At 36.2% G+C, this 24,249-nt stretch overlaps 1 protein-coding gene across 1 annotated transcript in view; it reads left to right on the top strand.

Moving 5' to 3' along the window:
* Positions 1-24,249, top strand: part of CLSTN2 (calsyntenin 2) — a 195,810-nt gene that overhangs the window by 121,980 nt on the left and 49,581 nt on the right. Inside the window, exons 5-7 of the mRNA XM_050902833.1 lie at positions 1,452-1,637; positions 7,140-7,388; positions 7,979-8,100. Of these exons, the coding sequence (XP_050758790.1) occupies positions 1,452-1,637; positions 7,140-7,388; positions 7,979-8,100 (557 nt within the window). The remainder of the gene's footprint in view (positions 1-1,451; positions 1,638-7,139; positions 7,389-7,978; positions 8,101-24,249) is intronic.

The following is a 24,249-nucleotide window of genomic DNA, read 5'->3' on the forward strand; positions in this document are numbered from 1 at the left end:
TCAGAGAAACTTCAGTTGTGTATGCAAGAGTACTTCTTTTGACAAATTTTACAGATATACACACATATACAGATGTACACATTAGGTAGCAGAGCTGAATAGTTTTGTGACTTCAAAATACTTAAGTATTTGCATCTCTGTATTAATGTGGCATTCTTATTTATGTTGCATGGTAACTTGCCTGGAGTTGGCTAAAATGTATGAGAAAGATATGAACCTGTTAGAGCAATGAGGAGAAGGAGGGCCACAAAAATGGCCAAAGGGCTGCAACATCTCTCCTATGAAGACAGGCTGAGAGAGTTGGGGTTGTTCAGCCTGGAGAAGAGAAGGCTCCAGGGAGATCTTACTGTGGCCTTTCAATACTTAAAGGGGGCTTATAAGAAAGTCAGAGAGAAACTTTTTACGAAGGCCTTGTAGTGACAGGAGAAGAGGTAACAGTTTTAAACTGAAAGGGGCTAGATTTAGATTTGCTATAGGGAAGAAAGGTGGTGAGACACTGGAACAGATTGCCCAGAGAAGGTGTGGATGCCCCATCACTGGAAGTCTTCAAGGTCAGATTGGATGGGGCTTTGAGCAACCTGATCTAGTGAAAGATGTCCCTGCCTATGGCAGGGGAGTTGGACTAAGTGATCTTTGAAGGTCCCTTTCAACCCAAACCGTTCTATGATTCTATGAAAATATGAACTGTAAAGATAGCTGAAATACATGTTTTTAATTAATGCTGCGTGTTTCTCTGAAGCAGGTTGCAAACACCATAATTAATTGGATTTAAAAATTAAACGCTTCAGTTGAGAAGCATAGTGGTATGTATGGCACGTCTAGGTGGCTGCCTAAGGCAGGTGACTCTTTAAATGTTGTGGGCTGTGAGACATCTGCATAAGCAAAACCACAGATTAGTCAGATCTGACTGAAAGCGTAGTAGTCCTTTCAGGTGTAACTTTCTGTCATTAATAATTCACAAAATTAGTAAGACATTTGAAGACAAGAAGTGGCACTACAGATGTGTTATATTTGCTTTTGGTCACAGTCCAGTAAGACTGATGTATATAGCCTGGTCCTTGGAGATATTTGTTCTGTATCACAAAACTATCAAATCCGACCAAATTCAGTACAGCAGACAGCCTCACGCCTGTAGAGCTAGCTTGTAGTCTGTCACAGGGACATGGATGTTGGAGATCCAGACTGACACCAATTAGCACTTCTTGTCAGGATATGTATGTACCCCGTGCTTGTGTGACTCTAGCAGCAGTAGTATTACTTAATTGAGCCTGACACTCTTTTACAAAGAGGGGCAAAATCCAATTTTTTTAGGACAGTAACTTATTGATGCTAAGTTCAAAAACTTATTTTTGTCTTAGACAGTGACCTTTGAGAACAATATGTCATTTAAAATTATATAACTCCCTTCCCTTTTTTAATCGCTCTCGGATCTTTTTGTTGGTTTTTTCCAGACTGGAACAAACGGATTGAGTACAAGCCTGGTTCTGGCAGCATACCTTTGTTTCCCAACATTCATCTAGAAACGTGTGATGGACCAGTTTCCTCCGTACATACCACCATTGAGTTACAGACCAATTACATTGGAAAGGGCTGTGATCGTGAAACGTACTCAGAAAAATCTCTGCAGAAATTATGTGGTATGGATATGGCTTTCAGTTGATATAATAGTAATATTTTTCTAGATAAAGCACCAGTTACTTGTGACCTGTGAGCATGCAATACATGGATTTAGCTCAGCTGGTTCATTTTGGATTGTAGCAATAAAAATGAAAGGAGTGGTGATATTTGACTGGTGCTCCATTCTTCTTTTGCATTTGTTTTCAGTCTTTGTCATACCTTCTCCCTGCTTTAATTTTTTTTTCTCCTGCTCTTCTTCCCTTCTCTATTTTTTCTCTTTCCTCATTCCACCTCTTTCTCACTCTTTCTTCCCTCTACTACTAATACGGGTGTGACAGTGTAGTGAGATTTCAGGTATAGATTTGCCATCATAGGAAGACCACAGGATTTGATGAGAATTGAATCTCCATCTTGTGTTTCAGTCTTCCTGACTCAGCTTTCTGTTCTGCTGCTAAGTACTGTGCCACAGTAAAAACAAACAAAAAGTAAAGGAACATATGGGGCAACCATTTGAGCAAAAATATTTAAGAAACATGAATTTCAGAAAATAGGTATCCTGGTGGAAAAATGTTTCCTAATTATTTTCTTCTCTCTTCCTGCTTTTTTATAACTTGGTCTAAAACATGCAAATTAATTTTAAAAGGTAGATTAAATACTTGAGGATACTGCTGTATTTTTGTGACTTTAAGATTGTGTGTATGGCAAAGCAATGGCCACACATTAAGCCATTTATCTTTTGCCTTTTGAGATCTGCTGTCTCTCCTCCTCCTCTAAAATCCTGTCTTCTTACAGTCCTCACCTGAAGCCCTGATGGTGTGGAACATTGATTCTCATCTTCTCCAAAATGTCTCTTTACCCAGCTCCTGTCTGAGCTACAGTAGCAAATGTACAACTTTTTTCCATTTAAATGCATGGATTTTGGTTTGGGGTGCTCTGCTGTATGGCTTACATTTGCTTTGATAACCATACAACAGTGTTGCAGATATGTTAAGATCAATACACTAATCTTTAAGAAATAATTTTGTAAATTAAAATTTTCAGCCAGTGTTACTAAATTATTAAAAATGGAGAGCCAATTCCCAGGGAAAAACAGTTTGCAGGTACGATTCCCAATTACCTGTGGAGATTAGCAAAGTGAGGTAAAGGTGGGTGGGAGTAGTAACATTCTCATAAAATCTGAATATTTTCAACCTGAAAATTGCTTAGTTAAGATTACAGGAACAACCATAATTTTAATCCTGTATCTTTATCCAACTAACTGGGATCCTAGAAAAGCAGGAGAAAACCCATCTGCCAACAGATGTGTCTTCATCATGTTAATGACATTAAAACTGAGAGGTTGAGCAAGGCTGTGTGACCTATCGGGAATTTGATTTCATAAAATACTAGTGTTTTAATAAAAATATATATGTTATAGCTAAAGTCAAGTACTTTTGCCTCCTTTAAGAACCTGTATTGGCAGCAAAAAGAACATTGCTTTATGCCTGTTACAGACTTGAACTGCAAATGGCACAATCATTCAGGGCAGATCACTACGTACAAGATCTAAACCACCAAAATGATTACATTGACATAAAACACTAATAGCAACTGTATCCGACAATATTATCATTTTAAGTGTAGGACCGAAAGTAGATACCTTCTGCTGGTGTAAAATTCCTTAGTTGAGGAAGGTTGTGAAAAGTTGAAGGGATTCAATTTGCAGAGTGTGGCTTGACTACTGTACCTGCTGATACTTAAGCAGTAGAAAAGAGAATTTCAAGTCTTTCTCTTTTTCTCCTGAATAAACTAGATGTTTCCCAATACTAGTCCAATATTAATTCATTGTCTGCACCATGTGTAGGCCTAAGCTGGTGAAAAGCAGAACGATCAAAAACATTTCAGCAGGTCTCTCAATGCCGTTGTAGTAGTTGCAGGCAGCCTTTGAGCAGGTGGACAGGTGTACTGTCTACATTACTGCTGAACTTCCAGTTTTTACTCAGCACATCCATGAAGGAACAGAATTTAAAGCACTTGAGAAAATAAACAGAATGTAAGAAGTATATGTAAATGAAGGGAAAAATTCTCACTGCTGAAAGAATATTTTTTTTGTCCAAGGTTTCCATATCTTCATGGAGAAGAACAGGTAGTGTAGAAACTTGTAATAGGACTTTGATAAAAAGGTTGTAAATGACAATGAACTTTACATCAGAATTGCATTTGGAGTGGCTTACACTTTGATATTTAGTAGTTATTACCATCCTTAATTTGGAGAGAACTCTTATGAAAGCAGGTTAAATTATTTCTGGAAATCAGTTTTCTCACAGAAATGACCTTATTGTATTTAATGGTTGGATGAATAAATTATTTGAAAAGGAAGAAAACCCTGATTTTTTTTCTACCAGTAAAGCACTGTGCGATTGCAGAGAGTGCAGAACTGAGCGATCACATACAAATATTCATCTGTGCCATATAAAATGCAAGATTGTCTCTCTATAATTAAAGACCCAGTTTATAAATCCTATGCTCATTTCTTCATTTATCTGTTGGAAATCTACAGAATTCAGATGCTAGGGACAGTGCATTAAAATTCATTTTTTTTATATGACTGATGGTTTAAGTCTGCTTTTCAGTAACCCAGTGATTTGTACTCACTTTGATGGTCAAGGTGGGCAGTTTAAATGATTATATTATGCTTGAGTCATTTTAAAGTCAAGGAGTTACTAGTGTTGTTACTAGTGTTGTGCCTCAAAGCATTTTAGTAAGCATTTTTTCACCTTGTCATCCGACAATAATAAAAAATGAAGAATGTATAAAAGACACAATGTGGGCTGCAAAAACATATCCAGAATAAATCTCACTTAAAAAAATAATCAGTTAAGGAGCTTAGAATGTGGTGGAAAGATGGCTATGGTGCCATCTTCTTTCCCTCTAAATGTAGATAAAATAGAAAATAATGGGATTGCTAATTCTCACATATGGCAGACGGGAAACTGAAATACGGAAACACTGAGTATCAGATTCAAGGCTATGCTCCAGCTAAGAGGGTAGATCCTGCCCTCTCTCCTTTATCCTGGGTTGTGTAGTTTTGCAGAAGGCTCAAAGAAAGTTGTTGATCTGATTGAAAAGTAATCATTTGGGCTTGGTTTTATTTGGATGGTTAGTTTCCACCTAAGCCAGCAGTCTGGTCCAATTCAGCAAGCAGCATCAGTACGTGCTTACCCTGGCAGGAAGTTTGCAGCATGAACATGCAGGGTGGGGAGCGGAGGTGGAGCCAGCTCTGTAAGTTGCTTGCGAAAACAAGCAGTTTAATATGCAAGGGGTACCTCAGGGGTCCCAGTCCAAAACCGTGCTTAATGCAGTGGCTCCTGCATTATTCTGGAAGCATTTTAGAAGGAAAGAGCATCAGCCACTACATTTTGGAAGGGCACTGATCCAGTAGCATGATAAGACTCTTCTGGGAATACCTCCAGATACATCCTGTTTGTACTGCTCCAGGTCTGTGTATGTACATGGCTGAACAGCTTGGGATGCTGGTCGGATTTATTAGGATCGAAACAGTATGATTTCTTTCAGCTAAATCTCCCAAGCACATAATCCAATAGTTGTTCTCAGAGCAGGATTAACACATGCTAACAGGATGAGGTTCCAAAGTAGCCCATAAATCTCCATAAAAATATGGGCAAATAAAGTAGAACCTGTTGAGCTTTGTACTGATTACCCAAATGCTCTTACAGAAGCCTGACCTTAAGCTGGGAAAATAAGGTAGTTTAATTGAGCATCTTGCTGAAACAGAGTTTAACAAGCAATATGAGAGACTTCCATTTTGGAGTTTTCCCACAGATTCATTCTAGTGGAAAAAATAGATCTTTCCAAATTTTTATGGCCAGAGTAGATAGAATGAGTGAGGGATGAAGCTGCTTCTTTGAGCCCATAATTTACCTAATACAAGCATTTAAAAGCATATTTCCTTTGATATAAACCATGGTGCAAGCAATTTCTGTTCCTTCTGTAAGTTTAAAAAATGACCATAAAAATTAACACAAAAATTGAAATTGATTGAGAAAATTATGGTTTTACTTGTGTCCTGTGCAAGTAATTTTATTTTTTAGTGGCTTGAATTAAAAAAAAAAATAGAAAATTTATCACAAATGGTGTCATCTGGATAAATGGATTTTGATGTATTCCTGTTGAAAACATCTGTGTATTAAGCAATGCAGTGTGGTGTATTATCCAGAATTACAATTTATAAAATAAATACACTTTGTCTCTGTGCTCAAATTCTAAACATGTAGGTGTTAGGTTTGATATTACTATCACTTCAAAATAACCTCATTTTACAATAATAAATTTTGGAGAATTGTCTTAAGAAATTCAGTTACTGAATGATATGAATGTTTTCGTATCATTACTATAATACTTTTTTAAAAACCCATAGGATACAATTCCACACACTCTTGGCTTAAAATTCTGCACTCCTGCAGAGAGTTGAGATCTTTTTTCTCTCCTTGGATGCTGAAGGAGGGTGGGATATCTTACTAGTGTGGGATTTTTTTATGCAGTTGCAGTTTGTTCACCATATTCTTACTTGACAAAGCATCAACAAGAATACAAAGATTGTTTGTGCTTTTTGCTCTGGGAAGCATACTTTCTGCTAAATGCTATCTTTCAGCAGCTAAACGAGGCACTGGGTAGCTCATTACATGTTTTTAAAAGTTTCTGACAATTGTTAAGCTGTAAGAAAACACAGAGCTGTAAAGAATTGTGCTATTTTATCAGATCTTGGCACCACCATGTTTTCCATTTCTGTTTTTTTTTCCCCAATTAATTCTAACAAACAAATACGGTGTAGCTGGGGACCACTTTGTTAATGATTTACTTTTGGGTTGGGGGCGGGGCACTAATCTGAATTGTGAGTACCACTTAAAAGTCTTGGATCTATCATTAGACAAGAACACATGGAGTTACAACCATCAGGTATCTGCCAGAAGCCGGCATTAAAGTGGTATTATCTGTTTTAAGGTGAATACTCTGTATGTATTGACGTTCATACCAACGTTATTGTGAATATCCATGGCTGTCTACTGAACATTAGGTGACTTGTCCTACATTTATCCCCACTGTACTGTATTTTGCAACACATCATCCCCACATACCATGTTATCTCCATGCTGTCAGAGAGGGAAGATGTAAAGCTTCCCAGATGGATGTAGAGAATTTGGTTTTAGTCTTAGCAGTTCTTGGAATAACTGAGGAAATGTCATTAATGAATTTTAGAAAATAATGACAAGTTTCAAGAAAGATAACTTTAAAATATTTTCTATAGTTTTCTGTGCAATACATTTAATCTAGAGAGCTCTTACTGGCTTACTATGGTCGGTATTTTATAATGTGTATGTGATTTGACAGTGAAGCTAGTAGGACCATTTGGGTAGTAAAAATAATCTAAAGAGTGTGAATCGGAACCCTGGCCTATATTAAATTAATCTTCACAGCTTTTTCATTAGTCTCTCATCATGTTATTCATTATATGTCATTTGCAGGAGCTTCCTCAGGTGCCATTGACCTGTTACCATCTCCCAGTGCAACAACTAACTGGACAGCTGGGCTTCTCATGGATAACAATGACTTGATTTTTAAATTTGATGGAAAGCAAGGAGCCAAAATCCCAGATGGAATAGTCCCGAAGAATTTAACTGATCAATTCACCATCACTCTGTGGATGAAACATGGACCTAGTCCAGGATTAAGAGCTGAGAAAGAGACTATTCTCTGCAACTCTGACAAGACAGGTGAGACTGTGTATTGAAAAAATGTTAGGCAAAGAGCATAACAAAGTTAGTAGAGTGTTACCATCTCTCCCCATTTAATCTGGTCTGGGAAAAAAGTTACTAAGCTCGGATGGTGCCACTCTAAGCATTGCTGACTTGATAGCTTATTGAGGGGACTGATGTCTACCTAAGTTTCAAGCACTGGTTCTCTTCTTGGATAATCTCTGTGAACACATCTGTAGATTTTATAGGAATTGGTTGATAAAATAATTAAATTAGGTTTAATTGTTTTATGATTTAGATTGGGAAAAACAGTTCTAATTCTTCACTGAAACTAGTTAGATTCAATATTGATTTGGATTTTATTTATTAGTTTGAACATAACACTTCCATAAACAAAATTAATACGTCATAATTCATGAAGATGCTTCCCACATGTGGCTTCCCTGGGAACCATAATGATCCATGATATTGAGAAAAGTCAATTCTTTTGGAGTCTTTTATTTGGTTGGGTTTTGTCTTTTAGGTGTATATTGCTTTCAAACACATTCGTCTAAACAAAAGTGTTGATGATAGTTCAGATCACTGATGTTATTGGTCCCTCCTTTCAGAGATGAACCGACATCACTATGCCCTGTACGTGCACAACTGCCGATTAGTATTTCTGTTGCGCAAAGACTTCGATCAGGCTGACACCTTTCGTCCTGCAGAGTTCCACTGGAAACTGGATCAGGTACCTGTGGTTTTTTCTTATCTGTAACCCATCCTTCTCTTCATCCCCTTTAGAAATCATAGAGAACAACCCAAATCCTAGCATAACTGCTTTGGGAAATTGGAAGTCTATTGCAATTACGTTGCAACTTGTAACTGTTATGACTCTAATTGGGATCCTCATAAAAAGAGATAAATGAGTTAACTTGGTTGAGTCATTTTATACAGTAGGGTTTTTTAATTGAGTCATTTTAAACGGTAAGTAGAGGTAATATCCTTCAGCAATGGATAGACACATAACATTGCATGTAGTTCCCTAAAAGTTTTCTATTTTTCATTTAAAAAAAAAAAAAAAAATCTACTTTATCAGCACAAAGTGATGGAAACCTTTTCAATAAAGAGTATGCTGACACACAGAAAGGCATTTGTAATATATTGTAAATCTAATCTGCAGACTTACTTTCATCTGCTGTTCTGTATGTAATTTCTCCTTATTATGAAGCGTATATCACAAGGAAATTATTATTAAAGAGATAAGAGTTGCCTTTCATAGATTTATTAATTCTAAGCAAGATAAGGATCATTCAGATGAAAGAAGACAGATTTCAGCAAAGTAGTATTTTCTCAAAGCAAGTTTCTTCATGTCTTTGAGTCCAAACTATGATATTGAAGATGTAGATACAGGAATGGTTACTTTCCTAATTCACGTTCAAAATGCATACAAAAAGATGATCTTTGTTGTGATTATCAGATGAATGTGGTAAGAAACCATGTGATGATCATAGCACTTGCTTTTCATTTCCATTAACCAGTTTGGAATAAGTTTCTGCTGTGCTTAATATGAAATCTTACAGTGTGTAGAAAGGGATAAATTTACATTAAATCATATTGAAGATTACAAGTCATGTGTAACTGATGTCACCTCAGATAATGCTGTTCTGAGTGCTGAAGATGGATTTGTATTTCTAAACTGTATACTAAGCATCTAAATTAATGATAATACAAAGTTTATGTAAAGTATTTTGACTTTGAAAGTTGAATACAATCAACTTCTATATCCTTACAATGACAAAGGGCCAATGTCCTCTCAATAAATGAAATTTGTGTGTAACTTTTGTAACTTAGCCATGACAAAATACTGGAAAATGTACTGTCAAAGATAATTTTCCATTGACAGGGGACGTATTTGATTGTGTGAAATAACTTTTTCATCTCTATTGCCATCTACAGTTACTTTATTCTTACTCTATTTTCTCCACATCATTTGCATACTTTAAAAAAAATAGACAGGAAAAATGGCATAAACAAGAAAGTAGAGGAATGCTAACAACTTCCTGATTTTTTTTTTCTTTCTAGTATCACAAAAAAGACAGTGTATCCTGAATCATTGTTTTTTCATATCAACCAAATTTTGTGTGTGATTAGCCTTGCACTGGAGTTTGATTAGCATCCATGTTATTGATGAGCAATGTGTACTCTTCATATTTCTATTTTGACAGTATTATTTCCTTGCAGAAAGTGCTGCTGATCTCGGAAATCTACTTCTGTGTGGTCTGTTGATTTGGGAAATATGTATGAATTTGAGGGTGCATTGTTTCAAAACAACATGCTAAGAGTGTGTGTATCTAACTAGTTAAGTACAAGTGCTATTTTTTATCTAACAAGGGATAAAGAATACCTTGGGCCAGTCTACAGATTTTGTCTGAAATTAATAAACCCAGGGGAGTGGCACCAGCAGAAAACTTCTCACATCTTCAGCTGACATTTAAGTAGAAACCCAAATATCTGGTGACAGGAACTCATTGTTTGTGATGTAAATCCTAGAGGAACGCAAAGATTTCCACTAGAGATGAGTGAATAAGTCCTTGGAGATATTTTGAGATTCAATCGATTATACTCTGAGTTATGTTTCTGGAGAGAAGTTATTTTGTTGAAGCCATCTCAGCAAAAGCATATACTAAAGGCAGTCCAAAGTAGTGCTTGACACATTAACTCTTTTCATTTCTACTGTTTGGTTCTAAACTGTGTATTTCATTGTTGTCTGCCGATAATCGTTTGCGTAACCTAAAATGTGCTCCCAAATTGTAGCACTACAGGAAAGTTGAGCTGCAGTTGGGCACTGAAGGGAGAACCTTCCTAACCGCTATTAAAAACTCCTACATGATGGAAACTAGAGATAGAAAAGATTTTTTAGGTCACATCATTCATTTCCTTTCGTTCAGCTACTGTCAATTGATTTCCACAGTATATTTTCAACTGCTCTTTCTAGCTGAAAAAGAAAGTAAGATTAAAGTATAAATAAAGTTTGTTATGGGTTGTGTAACCAGACTTCCATGATGATTAATTTATATTGTATGGTGATACTGTTGTAAGTTTTGTCATGAAGGGACCTGGTAAAGATTGCTTCTTTACCTCTTCTTCAATGCTCTATCTGGCCTATATGGTACAGTAAATTAAAAGAAACTGAAAATAAAACGTATGTGAATAATGGGCTGGTAAGGAACTTGCACGGTTTTGAAGACAAGGCAGTCAGAAATTTTCACTTCAAAGTAGTAAAATTATGCCAACTTCTAACTATCTACCTAGACTGGTCTACCTTAGAAAGCACGGGATATTTTAAAACCACATCAAAAAGCAAGTTAGCATCCCACTGCAAACTCCTTGGGATCTCAATATGAAAAGAAGCTAGGGCTAGATTTTCAAAAGTAGATTAAGTGCTCTAGACACTTCTGAAAATCCTAGCAGTCGATTATTTGCATATTTAGATACTGAAATACCTCTGGAAATCTCATCTTCAGAACTGTTCATTCTGTAGTGACATATCCTCAGATCCCTTGGGTTTTTTAAGAAAAGCAGGGGAATTAAGCTGTGCCTGACTGTTGTATGGTTTCTCACTGTCTGCACTGCACTGCGATATGGGATGCTGTAGACGACATTGCATATATGACTCCAGAAGACAGTTCAAGGTTTGGTACCAAGGACAGACATAGTAGAATAAGATGTGGCAGAGTACTTTATTGCTGAGCTCGCTTTATGATTGTGACAACAATCCATAGCTTGTTTTTGCTGAGAGAAATCCGGTGACCTTGGAATAGGGTGAAACATAAACTAGTGAAATAATTTATCATTCTTACTGCAGAGTAGTGAAATTTATTATACCAGCTGCTTTGGGCTCTACCTAGTCCACGAGACTACTCATTCTTTCAAGGCACTGACCAAGAATGTGAGCTTATTGTCATTCCAAATTTAATTTAATTCTCCAGATCCTATTTCTGTGGCGGGTGGGTGTGGCACACATCTTAGTTGCAGACTCCATTCTTGGCTGAATACAAGGAGTCACGTAACATTTTATATAGCTACACCTGAGCAGTGCATCTGAAGCCTTGTGATACAATGCAGCCGTCATAACTGTCATGCATAGCAAGTGTCTGAAACCTTCACATAGTAGTGGCTGCCAAGTCAGCTCTGGGAAGATTGTGTCTTTAAGTTCATAGAGCTAAGAATTTATTTTCAGTATGGCTTTCAGTGTATTTAGCCCCATTTGTTACATTAAACTTAACGGACTTTGCTAGGCTAATTTTTTACTTATTGTGCTGAGGATGCATGACCTGAGAGTGCCATAACCCTGGGCGTATGTGCCTTTAGTATTGAACTGCTAATACATGAGATGAGTAAGTCTGCAAAAAGTGCTAATAATCAGAGGTAACAGACTTGGAACTGAAGGTATCCTTGTTACTTATAAGAAACACGGGAAAAAAAGAAATTGATATAGTTTGGTTTTTCCCCCACTTTCATCCTTTTGGAAATTAAGTATCTTAGTTGTGAGAGAATCCATTAGTAGTAATCTGGAAGAAAAGGTATGGCAAGAACCATGTTAAAGAAAATCAGTGTCAAGTCTGTAATGCATGCTGGGTAATAAAAACTGCATGATTTTCCCAAACAACTGCAATAGGTGCCCGATTAGAGGTGGTTCCTTCCTTTTACTTATTCCGATTTCCTCGGAAGTGCAGGTGTTTCCTTTCTTTCAGAATCATGACCTTTTTTCTGAGTTTCCCATTCCCAGGTTTAAATTGTGTATCATGATGTGTTTGTCAACTTTTTTATAATTTCTTTTCTCATACTTAACTGTAAGACACTCTTTAAACCTGAGAACCTATTACAAAAAATTTTGTTACTAAAGGCAGTAAAAGGTACCTAAATCATCATCTAATTGTCTCAAATGGGTAGGAACATAGATGTGATTTTAAGTGAATGATTTAGGCAGCCAAATATAAATTTGGGCCATCTAAGAATAACATATGAAATATAAAAACTGTTTCTTTGTTTTTCTTAGAAAGCTGTGATGATTTATTTTAGGGTTCCCTTCTATTGGGATGCTCATATGCCTATATGCTCATCTTATGGACACGTGACTGGTTTTAAGAAAATGATCAGATTGTACAGCCTCCTCTTGCACACAGGAAATAACTGCACGTGGGATGGGTCAGGTAGGGGCCTGAGCTTTCCGAGCTCCATACAGCACAAAAGTACCCTTGGAGACTTGGGAGTTGGTGAACTTAACTTACATCTCTGATCACGTTTCCCTTCAGCCACTGGTGCTATGTCCAGCCTTGTCAAATTCCTTGATGCAAGTATACTAGGACTGCAAAAGAGATCAGTTTATAATGAGATTATATATATTAGAAATGAAGTTGGGTTGAAATCAGTGGGAAAATGTTCATTGATTTTAACAAGGGCAGAATTTCACCCTAGAGATGTTTAAAAAAAAAAAAAAAATCAAGACTTCTCACTTCTTTTTCTTTCAATGTAAAGATATTTCCAAAATCACTTCAGGGAGCTTTGTTAGCAACTCTGTTGTAAAGGTTCAAACTAGTGCCCCTTCCTCTCATTGTCGTCTGCAGGAAAAACCTCTTTTGATCCTTGAATTTCTGCTGTAAGAAGTGACAATTCTTGTGTGTTCCCCATTTCTGGTTAATATAGTGAGAACTCTCTCTCCCTCAATTTCTGTCCATTTTAACTGTTGTTTTCTATAGCCCACACAAAACCAAATCAAAATAATAGTTTGAATAATGAACCAAGGCATTCAAGCCTTTGGTGACAGTGGAAAACATCACATTAAATAGGACAATGCACAGTGTATTTCACACTCTGTTCATCGTGGATATTACATTTCTCATACTAATATTGAGGATAGTCAAGCCAAGAGGTGTTTTTCCTTCCCCTAAATCAACAGAATAGGAACACTTTTTTGAGTGGGAGAAGGGATCTTAGCCAGAGATGAACATTTTTTTCATGTACTTGTTTTTATTCACAATGGGAAATTATTTTCTGTTTCATACTCATGTTATCATCGTAAAAATAGTCTTCCAGCCCACAGGCAAAATTGCTATTGATCCCCTTAAAAACAGGGAATGCACTGCATGCTCTGAAGTCATTCTAAGTCAGCAAAAAATAGATAAACATGCAGAAAGTTATTGTTTCTTTTCTAAGATGAGATAAATTGCTTTGAATAATCCAAAATAAGCCTGCAGTGCTTTTCATTGTGGAAAAGCCCCAAACAATTACTTTCATAATAGGAACTAGAGAAAGAGGTTTAGATAAATCTGAATATGGTGCGTTCTATCTCTGTGTGTGCACATAGATGCAGAAGGATCAAGGCAAGGCCTCCATTTGCATTTAACCACTTCACTGACCACACACAATAGGGCCTTCTACCTGTAGAAAGCAGTCTTGTCCAGCCAAGCCCTTCGTTCCCATTTACTTTTTAAAATAAGCTACTGTGCAAGGACATGATAGAGCAGGAACTGACTTTTGAAGAAATATATGTTACATGATAAGAGGGCAAAATGAAAGGGATTTGGAATCTGGACCTTTTCTTAGTTAAATTAGCTATTTCCACTAAATTACAGCATTTATGAGTGAAAGTTGTTCTTATATGCTGGATTTTTAGAAATTGGTTAGTTGTGTGCATCTAGTTTTGAGAAGACAATCATTCACATTCTGAAAGCCCTAAGCGGCCTCCTTCTTGAGAGACTCAGAGAGAAAGAAAAAGAGTTAATATTTATGGAAAGTACATAGTATTCTCAGTCCTAGAGGGTCAAGGGTACACAGAAGAGATAGGACGGTGCAAGCTTCCATCATCTCTGTGCACTGAATTTCACCTCTAGATAAAAGACCTCAGGCTTGTCAGTCCCATACTTTCCAACATGGAAGTTGAAAGTTAACTTTTTATTATGATGGAGTTTAGTTGTTCATTTTTACTTGAAGCTCAAAAGAGTTTCTTATGCTCTTAATCACTTATTTTACAAGTTGATATGCAGACCTGGACTGCTTTATGCATACATCTTTAATGAAACTGCAGAAAGAAGTAAGTTAAGTATTTTCCTACGGAGCCAGTAAAAGATAAATGCTAAATGAATCGTGCTAATCTTGCAACAGAGATGAAATAATTTCAGGACTTAAAAAGTCTTTGCAGCATCCGCAGCACCCCAAGTCTCTTACATTATAGCTCTGTCTATTCTGATACAGTTTATTTACCAGTTTCCATCTTTAAATGCTATTTTGACAAATTTTTATTCAGCATCTTGCTTCAAAACAGCTTTTGCTAGCACAAGGACGAGTCAGCAGTGCTGATAAATGCTGAAAATATTCTTTGAGATTCCAATTGAAAGGAGGTTGTTTAATATATATTTTTAATACAACTGCAATAGCACTGCTAATAACAAAATCTTGACAAACAAATCACAGTGGCTGGCAAGAACTTGCTTTATGACATACAAAAATTCCTTTGGGCCAGCTCTGAAGTATTCCCTATAAATGGGCCTGGTTTTGTGCATTTCTGATATCTGCAGGCCAGCCCAGTGTGAAATGCAGTGACTGCTCTGTGCTTCTGTAAAACTTCTATGACCCTTAAGGAGCAACCGAGCTGCCTGCAGAAAATATTTTATAATTTATCTATTTGCATTTACTTGAAATTATTTGGACATGTTTCTGTGTATTTGTATTCTGCATTTTGCAGTTTTCTCATTTTTCTGACCATGACAGTTTTATTATAATGGTATAGGATTTTCAAACCTGTTTGTGCTGGCCTACTGTTCCCAAAGACTTAATATGAGCTAGGTTTACTCTTCTGAAAATGATACCTATTATGTGTTGTCTTTCAGCTTTTACATGAGAAAATGTTATTCACATATGTAGTTATGCTCGTTACCTAGGGAAGTTAGAAGTTAGAGCTATTGCAACCTGCAAGCCCTTTAGACCTTAAGACACCCATTTTTCAATCAAATCAAAGCAGAGGAAAAAAACAAAACAGGAAAGAAATTCTGTATAGAATGAAAAAGAATTTAAAACTGGCTATAGCACCATGAAATAATGAGAAGTATTACTCTCTTAAAGCATACTGTAGGAAGGCCCCCAAATCAATGTAATTTCTTATGTAGAGAATATGTTGATACGGAGTTATTAATATGCCTAAACAAGCTGGATTAAAGTATCTGTTAACTTGCCTTGTTTCTACACTACTCTGGGAACTCTAGAAATATGAAGTCTAGAACAGAAATTCCCAATCAAGCTACGCATGTGAAGGTGAATAGTCACATTTGTTTTCTTATTTATCGGCTATTTTTAATATTTATATTTTACACTGTGCCTGATTTATCAGTTATGCCACCAGATTTTGTAAAAAACATGCACAAACTATTTTGAAAATGTTGCTCAAGAGCAAGATCTGTTACTTGGGCAATTTCCTAGGGCCTTTATGTTCTTATCTTTCAAGAAAAGCAGGTTGGCTTTGGAGCATTCAGGCGGTGTTTAAAGCATTTCACAAAGGTAGGGCTGACATCTTTATCCTTGCAAATGCAGGTTAGGAGATAAATAGCATGTGTTATCAATAAATATAAATTCATATATCTATGTGCATGAGCTGTTTATTACAGCCTTGGAGCCATGGTTTCTGGATGTCCGCAGTTCAGGAAGAAAGTATGGTGGTGTTTTTCCATTGATGTACCTTCCGGATAGTCTCTTGGCAATAGCAAAGCCTAGAAATGCGTACGTCTAAGCACGTGATGAACAATTATGTAAAAATGCAAAACTGAGCAGCTTTCTAGTTATACAGTTAAAAAATAAACACAGGGTGCTGCCTAACTGTAGTCATCAAGTGTTACTGAACTGACATGCTTGCTCGACGCAAGTTAGCAACAAGAAAGGTGGATTATAATAGAATTATTTCATCATGAACGAACTATGGATCTAATTTACTAAGACACATTGAAGTTACAGCATGACAGCACAAAGACATGCTGCAGCTACAATACATAATCGGGGCTTTCAGGTGCTTTATCTGTCAGTATGATTAAGCAATTTCATTATTTAAAGCTGTAATTAAGCCATCCATATTTTTGAAACCTATTGTGAAAATAAGTATTACACGTTACAAGTTTCAGGGCTACAAAAGCAGCTCACAGCTTGCATGCAAAGTAGTTTGCAAACTCTTATGCTTCACTGCAGTGTTGTCACAATGCAACAGTGAATATACATTATATAGAAAGGTTCTTATTTGAAGGCTGAATACCTTATTTTCTTATGCAGTTATTTTCTTGCACCCAATAAGACAAGAAAAATAATCCTCGTTCCAGGATCTTTTTTATTGTGCTACAGGAATGCTAGATATATGACACATAAGAGTTTCATGAAGCTCATCATTGATTATTGAAGTCCATTAGGCCACAGGGCATGCAGCTGGTTATACTGCCAGGTTGGTGACTATTTGCGAAAGACACCTCAGGGCGTGCATTTCTCTGAGGTTAATGGAGTCTCTTCTTATGGAATAGAGGTTGGTAGACAGTAGGAAATACCGTGGTCTTACAGGGAAAACTTTTCTGGCCAACATCCAAAGCAGAACTAATGGCAAGAGGGAGTCATTTGCACAGCTGAAGAACAGGTGCTGGTTTGAGAAGAGCATAATATTAATAATGTGAAATTGTGGCAAATGAAATAAAATGGAAGATTACATTATGGTCAAATTCCAGTGAACTCAGTCTACGACACTTAGCAAACTGAATGGAAATCTTCCTATTGTATTGTTGTCCATAAATCCAACTTGTTATTAGACCAGGAAACTGAAGCTTACAGAAATCAAATTCTTTGCTACTGAAATGTGCATTAAAATGGAAGTAGAACTTGATCTACTAATCTTCCCTTTTTATATTTTACCCATTAAATTTTATTTTCTTGTATTTATTATTCTGATTGTAGTGGATGTACTTGGTGCAACCTTGGCAGAGAGAGGTGGACTTTAGATGTCCTCTTAAAATTCCTTCCAGCCTTGTTATGTGTGACTCTCTAATTAATGACTAATATTTTAAAAATATGTTATTGTGGTTGCTAATGGTTTAAAGAAACTTATATCAGTAAATTGTCATGTGAAAGTGACCATATAAACAACTCCACACCTAAGACTGTAGGAGACATTTAGCTTTAGTATGGATTTGTCAGTTCTCACTATACCAGCAACTGTGATCATCAAAACCAATTTTCTTATTTACAGAACTCTTGGAATGTATTAGGAATGACTGTGGTGGGTTAACCAAATGTTTATGATTTACATGATTTTGAAGATCAATCTCACTTCTCACAAGGAGCTCTACTTTTTAAAGATATTGACTGTCTTAAGACATAGATTTAAAAAACACTTTTTGTATTCACCAGACTTTCAGAAGAATTGATATCTATTGGCCATATTGAACTATTATGATATTAGTGGGCTTATTTGCTGCAGAAAGTAAAAAATTCCTGAGGGCTGCAGTAAGCATCTGCAAAACTTATAAGCCAGTGCCTCTGCTGGTGTAAATCTGCCCTGTTCTTCTCAATGCAACGGCTACTGCACTGGCTGAGAATCTAAACCTTTGCTTTCTTACCAAACAAATATACGCTCTGTAAGAGTAAAGGGAATGTCAGCAGCTTTTAAATAAGGTCAGGATAACTGTGCAGTTTTTTAATTCAACGCCACCAATTAGAAATGAAGTCTTCAAGTTGTACTTGGATCCGTGAACTTTGCCAGAGCATGACAGAGCCAGGATTACTTCAAAATTTAACATTAACCAGCATCTCAGCCCCGATTACGTTATGAATAATTGTGAATCCATTTATAGTTTAGTAGTATTATTAGTGCTGGCTAGAAAATGGAAATCCTTATGAATAATTTCATGTCTTAAAAGCATTTTTTACTTTAGAGTCACATATTCTTTGTAAGCAGGAAATGAACCCTACAGAAGCTTCCTAGGCAGGCAAAAGCAGGATCCTCACTTGAATTTTCCATTAGCGGAAATTGTTTTCCAATGAAACTGTAAGTTTCTAAGCGCAACTTTAATGTTAAAAATTGCTACTTTATAGAGTCATAATTTCAGGAAAATTACTGACATGCTTTAGTATTATTATTGATAGCTGTAATGTTTTTATTAGTACTACTTTTTTATTATTATTTGCATATTAAAGTCATAGAAGTCCTACATCAGCAGGTAAATTTCCAAAAAGAAACATCACTATGACATATCTATTGCACAAAGTTCTACTATCATATTATAGCATACCTTCCAAGTTTTAAAGTATCCTCACAGCAGCCAGTTAAGTTCCTGTTCCTAATTTACTCATGCCTGCTCAAAAATAGATGAAAAGCTGCAGGCTGACAGTGCACAGATCTTCCAAGCCCTGCGCTAGTGTTCCTCCAAATGGACAATTAATGGTATTCAAGACACTGAAGAATTTTACTGCATTTTTTCAAGCAGTTAGTCAGAGTTCAGGGTCTTGCTAAGTTATTTTCCAATCTTACAATGATTGTTTTATTACAAATTCAGCCTTTTCCCTTTCAATTTGTTTACTCCAATTAACCTGTGACTCAGGTTTGTTCAGAGAAATTTAGTGTCGTTGTGGTAATTGGATACACAGCCTGCATGGCATTTTTTATTCTTTGTGTAAGTGGCCTCAAGCTCTCTCTCACTGAGGCATCTCTGCTGACTTCATTGGATTTGGATGCACTCCTGAGTAAGGGTTTGCTGTAATGCTCGTGGCCAGCACAGAGACCCTATTTTCAAATTCAGTCTTCATTTTCTGTGTTCTGAATATTTAACTGAATGTGGCTGATTTAATGAAGATTCTTGCAGTAACTTATCACCCAGGGCTCAGCTAAAGTAAATAGAAGAAGAATTGGGATCACGGTTAAGTATATTACAATTCAAACAGAAAATGATTTTATTAATCTAACTCTAGTGTGTATGCAGTAGAAGACCATACTACTTTGTATGCAGAGGTAACAGGAAATGTCCAGTTTCCTTCAGATAACTGCTATAAGAGACCTTTCTGAATGTCGTAGTTGGGTTCCTTGCAGTACTGTTCTTCCCTTTCTTGACTGTCACTTTCTAGTTCAAGTGGACTAATTGTGTTTTGATTTCAGAAATACACAGCCCTGAGCTGGCATGCCATTTACCTATCGACTTTAAGTAATTAAGCAGTTACAGTGGTTTTCATTAAACTAGCCACATGCTTGCATATAAAAGCCATTCTAATTTGAAGGTTCAATTGCAGTTTTCATACATAGTTTGCTTTGTTTTGGAATTTAGGCATCAAGAATCAGCCCAGAAATCAATCTGCACCTACATTAATCACCAGCTAACTAAAATACAGCCATGCCTTTCTCACTCACTTTTCAGTTTTGTGTTACACATAGCAATGGCTTGGACTTATGGAAACACATTTAGGCTGGTAGATTCTTACAAGAGAGGGTTTTCCACAAAGCCTTTAATTGCTTGCCTTGGAAGTTTTCAGGAACAGAATAAAGCCTGTGTAATTGTTAACCACACAGCTTTTCATAACGGCTCAGGAAATCAGGTAATCCTCTGATTTCTTACATGCTCTTGAACTTTTTCATCAGAAATGTTGAAAAACTTTTAAGTAGGTGCCTCTTTCCTCATGACCTTGACAGTTGGGTGACTAGCCATCTTTTCAGCATTTGGAAGCCTTCTGCAATCCTTCAAGCCAATGAATCAGTCTTGATGTATACATGGACTAACGTATCTTAGAATCATCCACCAAAAAACCCTTTATCCTTTAAAATGATGTACACTCCAGTACCTTATTCCTGCTTTAATTCCTAAATGTTGTTGGCTTTACATGAAGTAACATTTGCTTGAAAATTTGAAAGAAAGATCAACAATTCAATATTTCCTGAAATTTGCACACTAAATATATCGGGTTCTGCTAGAAACGTCTGAGTTCCAAGTTGTGGAAGTGCTACTTTTAAGCTTTTGTATGAAAAAGTGTGTGTGTCTCTGACTGCTATTGATACAACTTCTATGAAAAACATCTCCCTTCAGTTTCACGCCTTCAAAAATCCTGTCTATCAGTTTCCAATTTCATGATACCTCTGCTAGCAGCAAAAATATTCAGGTGCTTATAGTTTAAGGGCATCTTACAATAATTATTTATTTTAAACTGAAATAGTAGTTTAATAGGACAGATGTGTGCTGCATAGTCAGTTGCAGAGTGTCTGTATCTGAGCTGAAGGCACAGAAGGTATTTTTCACAGTTATATTTTGAAATAGAATAGGTCATCGAAAACTTAAAAAATGTTGGTTTTTTTATTATAATTTCCAAATTTCAGTACAGCTGGTTATTTTAATTATCAGCTCAGAAAACTAAATGAAAGGTTTACTACACTGAATTATCCACACAGTCTACTGATGTATTGTATGTATTTGTATGCATTGGGAATGAAGATTATGTCTAGAGTAACAGTGTGAAACCTGCATGACTTCATGCATTAATGGTGTCTTAATCTCATACCCATAATTTGAAAATCAGAATACAAACAAGTCTTTTTGAGTAGCCAGAAGAAATGCAAATGTTGCTTTTCTGTAATTTTTTTCAGTATGCCATACTCTAAATTTGAAGTACATTATTAATTTGTACAGTCAGCAATGCTGTCCTCTGAACCTAACCAGCAACAGGAATGCTACATAAAAGTTAACAATTCCTGTGCACCAAGAGATGGGTGGTGCGCACTTGAGGGGAGCACACAGCCCCACACTGTTTGATGCTCTCACAGATTCACTTTGATAGTTGGCTGCCCCAGAGAATTGCCTTTTCTCTCATAATAAACTAGCTATGCTTTCAGCTGTGATTTTGGTATGACAGATATAGTGTAAATGTGATTTCTCACACTAAGTGCATCCTGTCTTCACACCCTTCAGACATGTTTAGTCATCATCAGGAAACACTTGATATAAAAGCCCTTTCAGGAGCTTTAGAATCTTTTCTTGTAGAGCTAAAATGTGAGAGGATAAAAATGTTAAATGAAAAAATAATACTTAAAGCTTATGATTCAGAAGATGCTTTGTCATACTTCAAGAGTAAGATTATATATTAGAGGAAAAAGAAATCGCAAAAGGAGATACAGATCTCCTCTATACACCTCCAGGTACAGATAGACAAGAGATACAGGGTTACATGTTAACATCTATATTTTGCATATATTCTTGAGATTTTAAATGATTTTTTTCAAAAAAGGCAAACCTGAGAATACTTTTTTTTAAAAAAGCAAAGTCTTATTTTATAGTATTGGTTTCATCTGCCACCCATTAATATCTGTAAGTCTGCTACTTATCTGAGTAAAAGGGAGAGGGAGGCATTTTTATGTGAACTTAATTTCCATAAAGTTTTCTGTAAAAAATTATCAAAAAAATCAGCCACCTCATAATTTTTGTTCACAACATAAAAGTTAGGTTTAAGAAAGAACATGAGTCCACGTATTTCCTGTGCAATGGTATAAAGTAGCTCAGGCTTTGTGGTGCTGCAGTGGATATTAATAACAAACCAAGCAGAGCAATTGCTAGCCTTGGGCAAGTAAATTCTGAGATAGTACTGTAATGATACATGGGTATCATTCATTAATATTCCAAATATTCTTCAGTTGCTGAGTGTAATCTACCTGTATGTCATGCTGTACATACATAAACCCAATTCTGATCTCAGTTTCATTGTGTAGAAGGAAGAGAAAAGGTCATACAACTGAACATGTGTTTCATGCATGCAAAATTCCCAATTTTAATAGCTGTAGTATATAGGGAATGACAAAAGTTCTGTATCTAAGATTGGAGTTGGACCCTGTGTGTTTCCACTTATCTTTTGGAGTTATCTACATTTGTAATGATTTATGGGGTTTATGGTCTTGATAGTAATAGATAGGCTGAACCAGAATTCTTTGGGGCATTTTGGTATGTAAGATGTATGTTCACTTTATGGTACACAGGAAAATTATTGGCTGGAGTTACTTTTACTGTTGATTTGGCTTACCTCTGTATGGTCATAATTACTTTTTAATATGTAATCTGAAGAATGCTTATTTGTGCATGATCACTTCATAGCCTTTTTTTTTCCTTATCCCTATGCGTGCTTAATCTGTTTTATAAATTAGTTTTTGGGCTCAGCACACTATATTTGAATAGGGCACAAGTGATTTCCAGTCCCTGAGTGGAATGTAGCAGCAAACACTAAAATGGTGTTGTCAATCATGAAGTGATGAGTACTTTACAAAAGAAGCAACGCAAATTCACCCTAATCCTCTCCATGAGGAGTAGTACCTATCAAAAAGCATAAAGCTGGCTCCTAGGTCTGACTGAGAGTATTGGAAGGGAGAAAAGTAGTAGTGAAGCAACAGGGTATGTTGAATATGAGGATCTCTGAATTGTACAAGAGCGAAATACAGATAGAGTTTTAGTTCTTGCTATGAAAGCATAAAAACGAAAGAGCTACTGGAAGATGCAGGGGGATGAGGTGAAGAGGCAAGGGAAGAAAAGGATGACCATAGATAGGAAGAAGGAGAAAATGAGTACAGGAAGTGGAGAGGAGAGAGGTTGACGCTGCCATCCAAAAGTTTGTGCTTTGTTTCCAAAGAATAAATTTTTACTGAAGAACCACATGATGTCATTTTGGGGAAAGCAAACTGTACTGCTGAGATACCTGAGGAAAACTGAATCACTTAGTATCTGCCATTCCTTCTTTTAATTGTGAAGTTGCTATCAGCAGAATCACAGCAAAACGAGAAGGAACAAAACTGCAGATAAATAAGCCCTTATTTCTTGTTGGTATTGAAGAAATCAAAAAGAAGTATCAGATGGGTAGTTTAATTTTGAGAGATATTTTATTTTCAAAATTCTGCTGTGACAGACAGAGTTTTCATCCCAAATTAACCTTCTGACCCTGCCAAAGGTTGTAGGGATGTTAAGAGGAAATATCTGCTCTTGTAGGAGTTCCATATGAATTGGTTTGGGTCTATTATAATATACCTTAGGGGAGCATCTTGGACTTTTTGTCCCCAATATTCAGATTTTGTTTTCCTCTTTTTTCTTTAAAAAAGTGATATACAATTTTGAAAACACCTGAACCATTTTTGCCACATTTTGGCAAACATAAAAAGGCATATTTTTCAGTGTTCTGGTTTTTTTTCTGAAGAACCAGTTGTCCCATTTCTAGCAATAGTAATTTAATTTTAGGAAGATGTCTGTAATCCAGCAGCCATTTTCCAATCAGCAAAAGAGTGCTTCACAGGGAAAATTCCAGCCAGCTCAACTGTGAATAAATGTTTGAACTTTTAGATAATTACTTTAATGATATCCATAAAACGTTAAGGGTTTGTGCAACACTGATATTGAAAATTTCTTCCTACAGTCTATTTGTTTCATGTCCCTAACGTCAACCCAGAGCTATTCTGGCATGCAGACCCTCAATGCTGACTTGTTTCCTCCCATAAAAGCACTAAGAACATGATTCTGATTAGTACTGAAAGCAAGCTATATACTGACTAAATAACAACATTCTCTGGCAAAGTCACAAGTATAGCTGATAACTAATTACCTCTGTATGGTGTATAACATATAATCAGCTTGTCTGCGAAATGCCAGCTATGTAATTAAAGGCCCAGCAGTTACTGTTTCAGTAAAGAGACTATGCATAATATTTGGGTTGTATAATTTCCTGATTTATCTTTGAGTATAAATACAGAAGCATGGCTATACGACCATTCTTCACTTTACAGAAATTATTAAGGTAGCCAAATATGACTCATTGCCACCTTTTATCTGCAATAAAAACAAAATAGCATTTGCTTTTCTCTGCATTATGT

Source organism: Gymnogyps californianus, chromosome 10 (genome assembly GCF_018139145.2).
Source record: "Gymnogyps californianus isolate 813 chromosome 10, ASM1813914v2, whole genome shotgun sequence".
NCBI lineage: Eukaryota > Metazoa > Chordata > Aves > Accipitriformes > Cathartidae > Gymnogyps > Gymnogyps californianus.